Source organism: Schistocerca americana, chromosome 2, assembly GCF_021461395.2.
Source record: "Schistocerca americana isolate TAMUIC-IGC-003095 chromosome 2, iqSchAmer2.1, whole genome shotgun sequence".
In the NCBI taxonomy this organism is placed as follows: Eukaryota; Metazoa; Arthropoda; class Insecta; order Orthoptera; family Acrididae; genus Schistocerca; species Schistocerca americana.
In genome coordinates this window covers 652122302-652139819 of record NC_060120.1, presented here as the reverse complement: position 1 = coordinate 652139819, position 17518 = coordinate 652122302, and the positions used below count along the sequence as shown (strand labels likewise).

Genomic DNA, 17518 nt, shown 5'->3' with positions numbered 1-17518 from the left:
CTCTAATTGTAATGTAAGCTATGCGGGATAGATCAGGTGTAGAATAAAAGTTGGCTTCAGCAAACATGTAGCTCTGAAGAGGATGGATAGAGCAGGTAAACCCAAATTTTTCCACCCATGTAGTTGGGAGTAGATGTCTCATGTGAAGTTGCTGCATTGAGCCGAGAAGGGAAGTTTTATTGAACTTCTGGCGACCAACTGCTTAATGAGTAGGTGCTAGTAAAAAATACCCACTTTTGGCAGCTTTTTGTAGGAAATAGTATCTTGACTGTCCCTTATACAACAGACTGTTAATTTATTGTATGAGTGAACTGTTTGTATTTATTTCAGTTTTGTTCTTGTCTTCCAGATGACAGTTACTTTGCTGGTTTTAACATCAGTTGGCATGATGATAATGGAAGTCCATTTTACATTTGGCTTAATGGTTCTGCTTTTACTATTAGTAGATGGCTTGATAATATGCTGCCAGAGAGGTGGAGCTCTATCAGGTATCAAAAACCCATTAGCTTTTTGACTATTATTTGTATACTCTTATTTGTACACTCTTATTCAACAAAAACTTTTTTTAAGTTTTAAAAATTTGTCAACAACACAAACATGAAAGTGTGTAAATGAATATTTGTTTAAATATTTGGTTCTGTAATATAAAGCTCTTTAGATTATTACCTCGCTCAAATGTAATCACAGACTCTTATTGCACAATTTTATGATGTGTTATTTTACTACAGATTTTTCATCAATATAATCCCACAGGAGACACAACATGTCCTTTATGAATGTGCCTACATGTAAATTCTGTTGCTTGTTTTTATACATTTATGTATTTGCTCTGTAATTTGCATAGCACAGAAACTCCGTATTTTAAGGTTATGGTCTCTAACAAAAATTCAAATAGAGGTTCTTACATGTATACTCCAATAGAGGGCACTACAGGTCCTTGATGATGCTCATTGATGTTGTCTGTGTTAGTTGCAACCAATGACCTCACTTTTGTTTCTGCCATGTAAAGGCTAGTGTCAGTTGACACAAGTTAATGCTCCAACTTGTTGGTACCTGTGTAACTCTCCTGGTGAGGATATGTTATTCCTGTGTTCTAACTTATATGGATTCCTATAACTGCGTTACATACACATTTTGTACCTGTTCTGATTTTACCTGTTTTTGCATTTTAGCACTGATGATGACTATGTTATAGTTGAATTGTAGATGTGCAATAAATTACAGATTTTTACAATTGACCACTATCCTTTTATAAATTTGAGTATTCAATGGTTGCTGTGAATACAGGCATCCAATGGATTCCAACTAGGTTAATGAGATTTTGTTTAAAAATGACTAAATACAAAACACTGTGCTAACAAATACTTGATACTGGAGGCTAGCAGATTCACTTCAACACCATCTAGCAGGAACGATTGGTCATTGCGTTATAATGCCAACTAGGTAGGGGCAAAATGCTTGAAAGTACCTTCGAACTCCTGTCTATAGAATCATAAGCAGGTACCGGCGGAGGTGCCGGAAATTGGTGCAGTCCAGACACAAGATGATGAGAGGCCTGGAAAGGTGCAATGTTAGAGGGATATGTTCAGCTTACCACCAAGCCAGCTCTGGTAACATTTGCTCAGGTTGGATTGACTTATGCATCAAAGGCTGCGCTGCTAACCAGAATTTTAAAAAAATAAAATAAAATAAAAGCAAAAATTTCAACACTTTTTATAAAATGAGATTACATATGCCTATTTTCATCACTACAAAGATGCTGTTTATACAACAGAACATAATAATTCAACAAATCAGAGTTTGTCCGTGAGACCCTGATTTATTTTTTTCTCTTCTCCAACCATTGGTTCAAGAGCAATAAAGCATGTAACATGCTTGATGCTCAACTAAGCTTACACCCCCATATGCTCAAATTTCTCTGAATTTACAGTCATGACCACTGTATAAGGTATATATGGGAGAAATAACTATGTTGAGCAACTTTGTTTGCAGAATGTGTGTTCCCAGAATTTCAACAATAAGTTTTCCATGTTTCACAAAACCTTTCTTCATGAATCTGCCTATTGGGTTGAATAAATACCTCTGTAACACTTATATGCAGACTAAATGAACCTATGATAAAATATCTGGCTTTTCTTTGAATTTTCACTCTCTCCTTTCGTAATTACAGTTATAACATTCTAAGAGCGATTTCCATGACCTCACTTTTCATTCTGTGACAAGTCTTGTTTTTGGTAATGAGTTTATTCCAAAATATATCCACAAGTTAATAAACAATATGTTTGTCTGTGATGATGATATCAATACAAAAATACTGGGTTTATTCATTAGGAAGTATTCAATCCAGGAATAAAGCTATTCTGATATTCTAAAAGCTCATATTCTGTTCAACTGTTGACAATTTGAAACTATTTCAGTTGTCTTCAAGACATTAAGGAACATGGCATCACGTCGAACACCATTATCTACTGCCTTCTGGATCTCACAAATGAACAAATTGCAGCAGGGTTGTGCAACAATCGAAAGGGGGAAGTGCAGTAAGATCTTCATCAGAGGGAAAGGTCCAAATGATAGAATTCTATCCCAAATCCCATGCCACTTTCCTTGACGTTGATCTCGCCTTCACTGAAGGCCAGCTATATACTTGTGTCCACATTAAACCTACTACCAAACAACAGTACTTACATTTTGACAGTCGCCATTCTTTCCACACCAAACGTTCCCTCCCATACAACCCTGGCATTCGAGGCAAATGTATTTGTTTGGATGCAGATTCTTTACAGCAGTATACCACCATTCTCACCTCAGCCTTCACTGCACCTGATTACCCCAAAAGCCTAGATAAAAAGCAGATTCCCCGGGCCATCACATTCAATCCCGATACTACTGATCAATCCACAAAACAGCTTCAGATCACACCATTGGCGATGCAGTATTATCCTGGTCTGGAATGCATTAATCATCTACTTTGACAAGGCCATAACTTCCTAAAATCATGCCCTGAAATGAGAACCATCCTGTATGAAATTTTGCCCACCACACCTAGAATAGCTTTCTGTTGCCCTCCCAATCACCAAAATATTCTTATCAGACCCTATGCTCCTTCTGCACTCATCTTCCTACCCTACATCTCCTACCCCTGTGACTGTCCCTGCTGCAAGACTTGCCCTGTGCTCTCACCTTCCACCACCTATAATAGCCCTGTTACTGGCAAAACATATACTATCAAAGGGAGAGCCACCTGCCAAACAACAAGTCATATACCAGCTATTATGTAAACACTGTTCAGCCTTCTACATCGGCATGACTATCGCCATATTACCAATTAGGATGAATGGGCATAGGCAGAGGGTGTATACTGGCAACTCACAATATCCTGTTGCAGAACTTGCTCTACAAGATAACATTTGTGACCTCGGCACCTGTTTCACCATATGTGCCATCTGGGTTCTTCCCCCAACACCAGTTTCTCAGAACTCTGCAGGTGGGAAGTAGCACTACAACATGTCCTTGGTTTTCGGCACCCACCTGGCCCTAATTTACATTAATTTCTTCCGTCTCAACTTTTCTTCACTGTAGCTACTCTTTGCTTCACTCCATTTTAATTTTCTACATCTTTCATTTCTTTCCCATATATTTTACACCGCTCGCCTCCCACCTCTCTTATGTACAATGCACGTAGCTTTTCACTCTTATTAACTCACACACGATGATTTAGTAGTAATCTCTGTCTTGCATGTTACCCTGTCTTCCACTTTTAAGCTCTTGGGTTTTCAAATCTCATCCGATGCAGTCCCCAACAATCAGTCTTTCCTTCTTATCCCATACGGTAAGTCTCCCTGACCTGCAGCTCTGGGTGACTTTCCCGAAATCTACCTCTTTTCCTAGACCTCTCCAGTCCATTTTCCTCGCCCTTCTTCCTTCCCCTTCCATGCTTCTGCCTGAAGAAGGAGCCACTGGCTCCAAAAGCTTGCCAATCACAACAGTCTTTTATGTGTGTGTTCTGTCACCGCTTGGTGAGTAGATATTTTAACTATCCAATTAAGTAAAGTGATAGAATTCAGTATTTTGATCTTTGTTATCCTATATTTTGGTGTCAGCAATTGATAGCTGACTCTGAACTGATAACTGCAAGATCAAAATTTCTTTGCATTTTTTAGATGTTTTCACCCTGCTATATAATACACTGAACACTTCTTACATTGCTCTCCCTCTGCTCCAACAGACTTTGTAAAGTTTACACTCATTACTTTTACTGACGTTGTTTAAATCTGTGGTGAAATTCTCTTTGCCTCTGTGGTAATTTTTTAGAGTGGCTACTGAACCATCTATTACAATCTTATTTGGCACATATTTATGTGATTCACAATGGTCTTTGAATTCATGCTTTTGATTCTCAACATTTTCAACCCCAGAGGTGAATGTTCAGTATTGACTACACAGGTAATCAGCGTCCACACATATCCGAAAATCTGCAACTCCAGGTTCATTGAATACTATATTATTCTACAAAATTCCAGAATGTATACATGCTTTTGATAACTGCACCCCCCCCCCCCCCTCTCTCTCTCCCAGTCCCTCTCTTTCTTCAAACAATGGAAAATCCAGGATGGAATGTAACAATATTATGAAAAGGAATGTTGCTACTCAGCAAATAGCAGAAATGCTGAGTCACATACAGGCACAACAAAAAGACTGTCACAAATAAATCTTTGAGCCAGTAAGGCCTTGGTAAAAAATAGAAAACACACACACAAATGCAACTCACACACACAACTGCAGTCTCAAGTAACTGTAGCCACACTGTGAGCAGCAGCACCACTGCATGATGGGAGTGGCAACTGGGTGGGGGTAAGGAGCAGGCTCGGGAGGGGGGGGGGGGGGTGGGGGGGGGCGAGGGGGCGAGATAGTAGGGTAGGGTTGGCAGACAGTGGTGAAGTGCTGCAGGTTAGACAGAGGGCAGGGGAGAGGTGGAGAGGGGTAGTGGAAAAGGAAAGAAGTAAAACACGGTCTGGTGGTGTAATGAGACTATGTAGTGCTGGACTGGGAACAGGGAAGGGGCTGGATGGGTAAGGACAATGATTAACAAAGGTTGAGGCCACAAGGATTCTGAGAATGTAGGATGTATTGCAGGGAAGTTACCACCTGCGCAATTCAGAAAAGCTGGTGTTGGTGGGAAGGGTCCATATGGCTCAGGCTGTGAAGCAGTCATTAAAATGAAGGATGTCATTTTTGGCAGTGTGCCAGTTATACACTGATAAGTTAGACCTTTATAAATCATTTAATACAGATTTAATACTTGTAATTCAAGATACGAATTTATCAGGTTTTTAGAATATGGTTCGCAGTACCTGTCATCAAATATTCAGGCACAAATCACATAACTTCTGTAAAATATTGTTCTTAACCCATGCACATGATGAGTGCTGAAGGCACAGACAGATCACAATAAGAATTCAGAGTAGTGATCTCTCACATTATGACAGTAAATGTGAGTTCCTCTCCGCCATATTATGGGGAGATATTAGACTGGAGCTCTCGTCCAAGACGGTTAATAACGGTTAATGAAGGAGCTTTGTGTGTGTTTGCTCTTAGTTAACATTTGATGACATCACTGATGTATTTGATTGGATGGGTATTTGACTACTCCAAAGGATAGTATGTCACCTGAATTTCATCATCATGCTCACTGGACTACAGTAGTGCTACTCTGACCCTGTAGCACTCTTGAAAATGTAGTGTCCATTGGTACCAATACCAGCCATAAAGTGTTGCAAGTGAACAACAGTATTATTAATAAATGGTACTTTAAAAGATTAACGCTTCCTGTATAAACAATATCAAGTCACCTGTGCTATAATTCTTTGACCAGCTGCCTATATTAATCACGAAATGTATGACCTAAATGAACATACTTCTGAAAGGTGTGTCACATTTTCCTATGATCACTGATGTGATTTAAAAAGAAGTGTGGTTCACAACCCTGTGCAATGGATTTCCATTGCTCTGCAGTCCAAGTATGACATTCTCATATCAACTGCAACTGAAGACCGACAAGATGATTTTTGTGAACTCCCAGCAATGTGTGGCCTGCATTTGTTCAGAGGTACATGTTCATAATACCCTCACTTGTCAAGGTATTGGGCAGCTATGTGTGCACAAAGGACTGTGTTCGGATGAAGTTAAGCAATGAAAAACTTTTTCATTGCTGTTTGTACATATTCTGTGCTAATGTGATACAACAGGAGCAAGTTAAGACACCAATTCTAACAGTTACAGCAACAGTTTATACAGAACTGACATTCTGTCCCCCAATCTAAAACACACAGAAACTTTAGTAGTATATATGCTGTATTTTTACAGTATATAAAAGGCTATGTATAATGGTTTAACAAAGCTGAAGTTCATGTTGTGTTATTCATAAACTGTTACTAACAATATGTCTTCTTGTAAGAATTAAATAATGTATAAAAAAACATAGGTCACAATAACAAAGTGGATGCAGAATAACTAGCACAGCAACAATTAATGCTTGGCTATACCTTCTGTTCTGCAAACTGTTGTCATATTCCTCTGCTACCCCTGGTGCCAATTAATGAAGAGAACTGTGGCAAAATATAATTGCTCTGTTTCGCTGTCATTACATGCATTGTTTCTATGTGCCATGATTCTATTTCATGCAACAGAGTGTGTGAAGGTAGCAGTGAGAATAAACAGAAAAATGTGGTTGCTACAAAGAAACTCATTAATTTGCTGCTGCTTAGTGTGGTCACATCAATCTGCATTCCCAGTGCTGTAATGTTTCAATAAAATGAGAAACAATGGCATAATCCCATTGCATATAATAAGAGTAGCTCAAAGAAATGCAGAAGCTTCGAACACAGAAGTAGTATTGTGGATGTTTCGAAAGAACAATACAGTGGTGCCAAAAAAGGAGCTGGTTCATCTGAGCTACAGACACTCAGCAAAAAGATAAAAGAAGAACATGTACATGTATCAACAAGATGTAGTTCTTTTTCATATATATGTGGTGAGAATATTATGAAAGAAGATAACATCCAATCTGTGTATTTCATTTTGCAAGGCCAGATTACTTAGGGAAACAAGACATCCTTATCACATGGCACAAATAATCTACGAGAAGTGGAATAGTGTTGAACACTACAAAGAAAATTTTTCAGTTGATAGGAAAAGTATAGCTAAATTGAAAATAATACAACAAATGTACTTATATATAAAGGCAATTCCAGTAGCTCTTCCACAGATATAACAACATTTAGAAGGGAAGTGATTCTGATCTGAGTGGGATTTACCCTCCCACATACGTTCTTACATCTTTTCAGTGTTTGCAGTCATTGCGCGTGTTTCACATATTGAGTGAATGACTTCTACAGCTTTTAAATAGAGGTCTTACTTCATGTACCTCACTATGAAGGAATATCATTCTCTGCAAGAATAAAAACTGCACACAGGCTAGTGTGAACAAGAAATTACGAAGTTTATCTTTAAATGTGATTAGCTGATGTATTTAAATGCTGAATCCAGATTGTTATGTACAACAAAAATGATAACATTTTATTGAGGAGAGTATCTTCCTTGAAATGATAGAGCTACTATGATTCTGTGCAGCAAAATTATTAATGGATCAGTATATATCAAATAAAATGGTTTGGACCTCATAGTGTTGGATACGTATTATTTTTATTTCTTGTATGGAATCACAATGTTGTTGATGTTCTTGTAGTCTTCAGTCTGAAGACTGGTTTGATGATGTTCTCCATGCTGATCTAACCTATGCAAGCCTCTTCATGTCTGAATTATTACTACAACCAATATCCATTTATAACTGCTAACTACAGTCACAACTTGCTTTCCATCTGCACTTTTTAGCTAACTCTCTGAACTCCAATACCAAATCAACAATTCCTTGATGCCTCAGCAAGTGTCATATCAACTGGTCCCCTCCTTTTAGTCTAGTTGTGCCCTATATTTCTTTTCTCTCCAATTCGGTTCAGTGTCTCCTCATTATCAGAATGAAATCTCCACTCTGCAATGGAGTGTGCACTGATATAAACTTCCTGGCAGTTTAAAACTGTCTGCTGGACTGAGACTCAAAATTGGGATCTCTGTCTTTTGCAGGCAAGTGCTCTAACAAATGAGCCACCCAAGCACACTCATGACCTGTCCTCCCAGCTTTACTTCTGCCAGTGCCTCATCTCTTGATGAGGAGTCAATGTACTGGTATAAGCAAAGCTGTGAGGACATGTCATGTGTTGTGCTTGAGTATCTCAGTTGGCAGTGCACTTGCCTGTGAAAGGCAAAGGTCCCAACTTTGAGTCACAGTCTGGCACACAGTTTCACCCCCTTATTAATTACATGTCATCTATCCATTTAATCTTCAGCATTCTTCTATACCACCAGATTTCAAAGTCTTCTGTTCTCATTGTCTGAACTACTTATTGACCTTATTGCCCATGTTTAACTGCTGTACAACGCTACACTCCAGACCTTCAGAAAAACTTCCTGACATTTAAATTTATATTCAGTTTTAACAAATTCCTTCCACATTGCCTAATTATTTTGATTACATTCCATTACACTTGTTTTATTACTTTTTATGCTCATCTCTCTCCCCCCCCCCCCCCCCCCCCCCCGACAGCATCCATTGCTTTCAACTACTCTTTCAAACCCTACCTATCTCCAACAATGTCACTGGCAAACCTCAAAGTTTTTACTTCTTTTATCTGAACTTTAATTTAATTCCTTCACCAAAATTTTTTTTGTTTTTCTTTAACACTTACACAATGTACAGACTGAATAACATAGGCCATACACTACAACACTGTCACACTCTCTTCTCAATTATTCTTTTCTTTCATGTTCTTTGGTTCTTAGAACTGCAATCTGGTTTCTGTACAAGCTGTACATAAAATTTCGCCCCCTGTATTTTATCCTTGCTACCTTTGGAACTTCAAAGCATGTGTTCCAGTCAACAATGTCAAAAGTTTTCTCTAAGTCTATAAATGCTACACATGTTGGTTTGCCTTTCTTCAACCTATCTTTTAAGATAAGTTATAGGGTCAGTACAACCTTGTATGGTTCTACATTTCTGCGGAACCCAAACTGATCTTTTCCAAGGCCTGCTTCTACCAGTTTTTCCATTCTTCTGTAAATAACTTGTGTCAGAATTTTACAATCATTACTTATAAAACTGTTAGTTCGGTAGTATTCACACATGTCAGCACCTGCTTCCTTTGGTGTCGGTATTATTACGTTGTTCTTAAAGTCCAAGGGTGTTTCACCTGTCTCATATATCTTACACATCCCAAGGAATAGTTTCAATAATTTTGAAGGAATATCGTCTACTCCAGGAGCCTTGTTTTGACTTAGATCTTTCTGCACTCTGTCAGATTCTTCTCACGGTATCATCTCAACTTCATCTACTTCTTCTTCACTTCCTATAATATTGGCTTAAACTTTATTAAACCTTGTAGAGGCCCTCCATAAATTAATACAATCTTTTACCTTTCCCTTCTTTGCTCAGAAAGGACCTGCCATTAAAGCTCTTGATATTTGCACAACTCCTGCTCTTTCCTCCAAAAGATCTCCTTGGTCTTCCTATAGTGGGTATATATCTTTCTCCTAGTTTCTCACATTTCTCCATACTTGCATTTGTCGTCTAGCCATTCCTCCCTAGCCATTTTGCACTTTCCGCCAATCTCATTTTTTAGACGTCTGAACTCTCTTGTGTGTGCTTCATTTGCTATATGGACCCACTGAGTAAATGAAAAGTACAGAATTTCATACTTGTTTATGCACAAACAATTATTGGTTTTTCAAATTTCAAGAAATGAAAACTGATCATTTCTATGATATTGTCATGAAGCAGAAATGTCTTCAACTTCAAAACTATCGATGATAGAAGGCGAAACTGATGTTTTTCTAAAGGTCTTGATTTGAGTTTTAATTTGATATGTAATACACTAAAAGTGTAGCTTTTTCTTGGTTTGACTAAAAATAAAAAGTAAATATATACTTTGGAAAAGCTCATTAATGGCCCATTTGTTTTTTCAAAACAAAAATATGTTTTTCATTTGTTGTTTACAAATGGTGACATCAATTTGAAGTTGGAGAAAGAATGGGTTCTTAGGACATAAAATCAAGCGCCAAACCTTGACTATTTTAGAAATGACAAGATCTGAACAGGAGAGAGACACTTGTGGGAAAAAATGGCTTACTTACTGAAGGAACTAGAATTGAACAGTTGTTTAAGAATGAATGAGAAATGCCTTTTATGACTGCCAAAGCTTGTCAACCCACATTCAATGAGAAAGAATACCATTATTGTGATGAGAGGAGCTGTAAGCTGTGAAGAGAAGCTCTCAAGACCTTTCATTCAGTTCAGGTAAATTTTTACAATTATTGTGAAAAATTATTCATGAAACATGCGATATTATTTACAGGTGCCTTTGGAAATACATCATGGCAAAGCAAAATAAATAAAACAAATGGTGTTCATGTAAACTTTGTGCATTTATTCATGTGTGTAGCATGAAAGACGCCCCTTTAAGTCGGAGAACCACATTTCAAAGTAAAAGGTAAAAGGTAAAAAAAAAAATGGCCACAAATGACAGTAGTGTGCATCATGTAATAGTTCTGGCATAACCACACGCACTGGAATGAAGACGAATGGAAGACCAGAGAAGGCGGTGAGGAAAAACATCGGCCAATGGTGCACGGAATTGGACTGTGCCACACCAGGAACGACATCTGAAAGAAGTGAATATAAGTGCCGCTCCTGCCTGCCTCGGGTCTCAGATTGCCTCAGTGTACTGACGTTGGTGGAACATATTTGCAAAGCATGCTACAAGAACCACTAGTTGTGATCCTTATCAGGTACTTGTCTGGCCTTTCCTATAGCGAGGACTATTACTGTTGGCATGCTACTAGTGACACTGATGTATCTCCAAAGCTAAGTATTGTCAATTGCTTTATAGAAATAAAACTACTAATGTTATTTGTTTGAATTGTTGTACAGCATTCTGAAAACGCTGCATCCCTTAGGCATCCTATTAGCGATGTGTGGGCAAGACCCAAAAACTGGCAACACGGTGTTAGAAACAATCCCCGTGCCTGACAGTTACTGACTTTTTTGTGTATATTGTGCCGGCACCTTAATTCTCTCTTGTCTTTACTTTGCAGGAGCGTTCGCTTTGCTTTACCAGTTTCTTGTAGTTTTTGCTAATCAGTGTTTTCAGGTGGGTGTTGCAGAGAATTTATTTGATTTTGTCATTATTTCCATTGCGTGCCATATAAATTTTTTTTGCATTTGTGTCTTCCAAAATGCCTGCTCCACCTGTCCTGCCCCCTGCTCAGGTGCCGCAGCCACAAGTGTTAGATGTAACACAGCTAATGCAGATGTTTCAGTTTCAGACTCAACAAATATCCTTGTTACTCAACACGGTGCAGCAACTACTGGCCAATGCGGCGTGCCCGACAGAAGAAGCACCACCTGCTCCAGCTGCTATACCACCTTTACGGCAGTTTTGTGCCCAAGAAGAGGAATGGCTTGAGTGGTTGTCTCAGTCTGACACCCACATCATCACCCCCAACATACCAGGTACTGTGAAACTTCCTTATCTATTATCCACAGTAGGAAGTGCAGTGTTCAGATTAATCCAAAAGTAATAAATACACCAACAGTTACATAAGAGAAAAAGCACTTAGCAACTGTTAGAAATGTAAAAAATTGTTACATAGCAGTTGGCATGGCCATCACTTTTAATAATGAAATAAATATATTTTATACAAAGTGAAACTACTTGCAAAAACAGAAAGAGAAAATAAGATGACAGAAAAGATTTCGAAATGCAACAGTGACAATAACAAACATAATTGTTGGGTTCAAATTAATGATATGAATATAATAGAGGGAAACATTCCACGTGGGAAAAATATATCTAAAAACAAAGAAGATGTGACTTACCAAACGAAAGTGCTGTGTTTCCCTCTATTATATTCATATCATTAATTTAAACCCAACAATTACGTTTGTTATTGTCACTGTTGCATTTCGAAATCTTTTCTGTCATCTTATTTTCTCTAAATATATTTTATGAATGAAAGTCCACTAGCTGGTCTTTATTTCAGTTTTTAAGTTACACTTGTGATATGTATTGGAAATGAAATCTAAAAACCAAAATACAAACTAAATACATTTTCCATTTCATTTCCTATAAGTACTGGGAATAAAACCTATCATTCACTTCTCAGTGTGCCACATGAAACCATTATGGATTCGTTAAAAAATGAAACAAGTGCTTCATTTCTTGGATCTCTTATTTCTACACTGTCTGAATGACATGTCTCACAAACACCTGCAATCTTTTTAAGTTTCATAAGCCATATTTGAACAGTTTATTCCTGCACACAGTGACAGAAGACAGACTTTTGTTGAATGGTTGGCACAACAGCAGTGTAAATGACACAAATTGTTGGGATAAGTGGTGGCTGGGTGGAAGGGAGGGGGGGGGGGGGGGGGGGGGCAGCGACTGGCGAGTTGATATACCCAACTGACCACCCAACTAGAGAAACTGGTCAGTCAACAAGCCTACTCAAATATGGTCTATTGGTCTGTCGACCGATAAATTGGTTCATGAGTAGGGCCTTTAATACAACTACGGACAGCACTACATACAGTATAGTTATTGTTAGGCTGGCAATGTTTGGAGACAAACCGTTTAAGAGATATGAATTGCCCCAACTTTTAAAGTCTCCTACTCTTAGCTACAGAGACCAAAGCTCAAGAAAATTTCTTGCGTAATGTTTGTAAACTCTACTTGAAAGCCAACACCTTTTCAGCATTGTAATGCTTCAATTGCACTTTCTTTTTGTTTCTTTCTGTTAACATTCATGAAATTTAAATGGCAGAAAATTAATACAAAAGTGGGTAGGGGATTCCATACTGAACACAAATGATTTGAAGAAACTTCTAAAAAATGTTGTAAACAGCAGGAAAACATTTTATTTCGAGAACATAAAAGCAGAGTTATACTGTAGTTAGTAATCTGTTTCTGCTTTCTTTTAAGTACACAAATAGTTTCATCTCATTTCTTTATCATAACATGATATAGCGCTGCTCTTATTGTCGGGCACACGCGTCCCTTTAGCCTAACTTTAAACACAGCATGAAAAAATATCACACACTGCAAATAACAGAAATAAAAACTAGCATAACTAGGCAGAGAAGAAAAAGAAGCAAGAGTAAAATGTAATATCATATAGAAATAATATGTTCCCTGTCCATGAGGCAAATGTGAATTATCAAATTTTACAATAAATATAAACCAACTAGACTGTCTTTTCATACTGAGACCTGATGTTTGAGCAATATCAAGCTATTATTACTGACTTTGTTTGACAAATCAATCTGATGAATTCTGGCCAATGAAGATTTAATATTAAAAATACCAACAATATGTACATTCTTGTGAGTTACACAGGTAATGAGTCATGAACTCACATATAATAAGCAACTAGTTTACAATATTAATTATAACTACCCCAGGTCCATTTGGAAAGACATATGTAATCCATATAGCTTACCATTTATCTCCAAAACTAAGTTTTTGCATATCAGTTGCATGAAGCATGAAGGAAACCAACCTGAGCAAAAGTTACTCCACACAAAAAAATTGTCAATGTATCACAACAAACTGAACACTGTACAAGTTTTAATGACAAGGATGAGTGCCAAACATTAGCACTTTTAGCCTGATGCTCTTCATATGGAACTTTACTCTCTATCTATGTTTCAATACAGCTGTACTACAAAAGGCTTACAGTCAAGCACCAATAAAGTATCAAACACAATATTTTACAGCTGTGTTGAAATGTGAAGGAGTCATCAACAACAAGCACAGTATATCGTTTCATTACTATGTTACTTTATTTATGACAAGAGGAATAAATGAAATACTCAGAAATTAATTCAATAACTTTGCAAGCACAAAGGTAAAGCTTCATCCTTGTCACTGTCACCATGATCGGAGAACATATTGCATAGTGTGAAATGAGTCAACCAAAGGTGCAGTTAGCATCAGTACACTTCATGCTGTGTTATGTACAGCCTTGTAGGTGTCTAGTGAGAGGAATCCACCAATTACCAAAAGAAAAAGTCCGAAGTCTCTTATTAGATAAAAGATGACACACAATTACTGAGAGAGAAAAAGAAAGAGCTCAGTAAGATTTGTGAAGATAAAGAAAATAAAGTGAAATGTAAGTGCTTGAACAATAAAATATAAAGTAATTATGCAAGCTTACATGCACACATAAAAGTTTTAATACAAGTACTGGTTAATGATGATGCAACTTGATGATTCAACACTTTTGTCCACACACTCTTTACTTCTGGTGATTTGTGGCTTCCTCTCCAGCAGCCCGATGAGCTACATCACTGCTGACAAATCTTTGTCAGGTTCAGTAACTTGACACGAATTTTACTAAATGATGGAACTAGATGACCATACAAATGCCACACAATTCTGACAGGTACTGTGATCTCTACCATTACTGTGAAGGAAACATGTAGGACCATCCAACTGGAAGTTTTTTTTTAATTAAGCAGAAATGCTTTGATTAAAATCAGTTGTTGAGCACTGCAGTAAGAGTTATGTAGATCTCAATGGAAAAATTCACAATTTTTCTGCATATGCTGTTGAACTGACTGCAAGATACACTCCTGACAAAAAAGTAAAATTGTTCTAGATAAATATGAATAATAACACACTTTTCAATTTCAGAAAATTTTGAATTATTCATGCCAAGAGTAATATGTTAACACTGCACCCTCTATGTTTAGGTTCTAAAGAGGAAAGAGACACAAAAAGTAAATTAGACATAATCTTAAGTGAAATATTACATTAGCCACCTGAAATATTAAAAGGCAACTACATAACTTTCACATCTCTGTGTGCTTTCATTTGTAAGAGAATTCTTACAATTCCACTTTTATGTCTATTAGTATCATGTGAGCTCTTACTGAAAGCTATAACAATAACTTGAGCTTTAAATAAAATAAAAGGGAAAGAAATACTTGAATCAATCTCAAAATTTAAAATATTGTACATATGAGCATATTTAGTGTGAGGCACTCACAGGTTGCTGTATTTGCTGCTGCTGTTGCATCTGCACTTGCATCTGTTGCATCTGCAACTGTGCAGCAGGCTGTGTGAGCATTTGTTGCAATGCCTGACTTTGTGCTAAGAGCTGCTGCTGGATCTGCATGTTTTGTGCCATTGCTGTCTGCAAGAAGGCACGCTGATAAGCAGCAGCCACGCCTGGGTCCACACCGGGTGCAGCTGCTGGCGCCGTTGGTGCAGCACCAAAAGGTGTTGGCAGGCTCAGACCTGTGATAGTATTCACATATGCATTTTTTCCTCTTGTAGTTGGCAGCATACAACTCTTTTAATTCTTAAAAACATGTCTACTTTTCTCATTTCTATAAAAAAATTCTATTTCATTGGGATAAGTAAGACATATCTAGTGCTATCGAATCAGTTACTACACCCATATACTTAATCTAAAGACTGACTAACAACTTAAGCCACATATTGTGCTTTCACTGTACATCACTGTGTATGTGCAGATATGAAGAAAAAGGAGCACTCACCTATATGTATATGATGAAAGCTAAGCTTTTCTGCCTATTAGCATATAATGACAAATTAAATAATAATGAGCTCATGATAGATTATATTAAATCATTGTCACTTCTCTGTGGCTCTTTCTTGATATATTATCAACTGGTGTTCTTATTGAGATTCAAAATTCATTCTCTATTACTGATGATGGGTGGGAAGTTGAGTAGTCTACAATATTAGCTACTCATGCTGACAAAACATCACAAAAAATTTAAACAACTGTTGGCTAAAGATCCCAAAAATTGTGCCAACAGGCATTATAACATGTAAAGTAAGCTGACTGATCACCAAAAAGCACAGGGACAATCCAAATAAACAGAGACAAAATTGCTATTACCATAATTTCAGCAACATTTCCAATGTAGAAATTCCACTTCTGCACAACAGTTACAACCACTAAAAATATCCCCTGCTTCGCTTGACACACCAATAGGGAGAGGAAAAAAGGGCCATGTGAATTTTTGTAGTATAGTTTGAAATGTGAGATAGGCACACTGAGAATATTAAGGAAAGACTTGTACAACTATTCAAATGTTATTCAGGAGTAAAGAAACATGAGCTCCCAAGAACAAACTTTGTTTACAGCCAGTTACATTGCCTCACTGTTGTGTGGTATTGATATTCATTACTTTGCAACAAAGTCACCACTATTATTCAATAAACTGTACCATCAGTACATTAAGATATCAGTGCCTCCCCCATCCCCAATAAGAAATCTGTCAATTTTCTGCAGTCACATTGTGACTACATGCTGAACATCTATACTAGATGAAAAAATAGATGTAAACTGCTGCTATGAGATTAGGACTATAAGGGAAATAGCCCAATGCAAACATCAATAGAATTCTCATTTGCAGCTAAGTAAGTATATGAATACTGACCTGGGAATGGCATATGTATTTAGAGCACACTATTCAACACAGCTGTTGTTAACTGAACTCCATGGGAGGCATCTATGTCTTGAAAAAACTGAGGTAGTTCTTGGCTACTGCTGATCCAATGACAGTTTCTGATAAAAATGAATAAATGGAAAATCCATCCTTCCCACCAACACCAGCTTTTCTGAATTGCGCAGGTGGGAACTTTCTCTGCAATACATCCTATGTTCCCATAATCCTCCTGGCCTGAACCTTCGTTAGTTATTGTCCTCGTCCATCCAGCCCCTTTCCTGTTCCCATTCCAGCACTACACAACTCTCATTCCACCACCAAACCCAGTCTTTTTATGTCTCTCCTTTTCTGCCACTTCCTCCCCCCTCCTCACCTCTCCCCTCCCCTCCGTCTAACCTGCAGCACTTTGCTGTCTGCCACCATACTATCCCTCCCTATCCCCACCCCAACCTCCTCCTTAACACCACTCAGTCGCCACTCCCATCATGTATTGGTGCTGCTGCTCACAGTGTGGTTTCAGTTGCCTGAGACTGCAGTCGTGTGTGTGAGTTTGTGAGGTGTGTCTATATGTATCTATTGTTGACGAAGGCCTTAATGACTGAAAGTTATAATTGTGAGAGTCTTTTTGTTGTGCCAATTTGTGACTTAGTATCTCCGCTATATGGTGAGTAGCAACTTTCCTTCACTAATATTGTTAAATCAATAAATGGAAATAAGTTGTTAGTCAGATGCAAAGTGCTTCCCATTCGACCATGTCAATGGATAATACAGAATCTTCCAGGAAACAACTGCTCAATAAATGCACTACACTACTGCAGGATGGATACAGGCCAGTGGTGGCAGTATTGTGCTACGAGGGTTGCGCTAGTGGGGTACACTAGTACTTGCAGTCATTACAGACGATGTCATGTGCACAGTAGTCGTATT

At 37.8% G+C, this 17518-nt stretch overlaps 1 protein-coding gene across 1 annotated transcript in view; it reads right to left on the bottom strand.

Annotated features, from left to right (window-relative positions):
* Positions 1-17518, bottom strand: part of LOC124589362 (unconventional myosin-XV) — a 931914-nt gene that overhangs the window by 281040 nt on the left and 633356 nt on the right. Inside the window, exons 33-34 of the mRNA XM_047131550.1 lie at positions 15157-15407; positions 1469-1555 (exon numbers count right to left, since the gene is read on the bottom strand). Of these exons, the coding sequence (XP_046987506.1) occupies positions 1469-1555; positions 15157-15407 (338 nt within the window). The remainder of the gene's footprint in view (positions 1-1468; positions 1556-15156; positions 15408-17518) is intronic.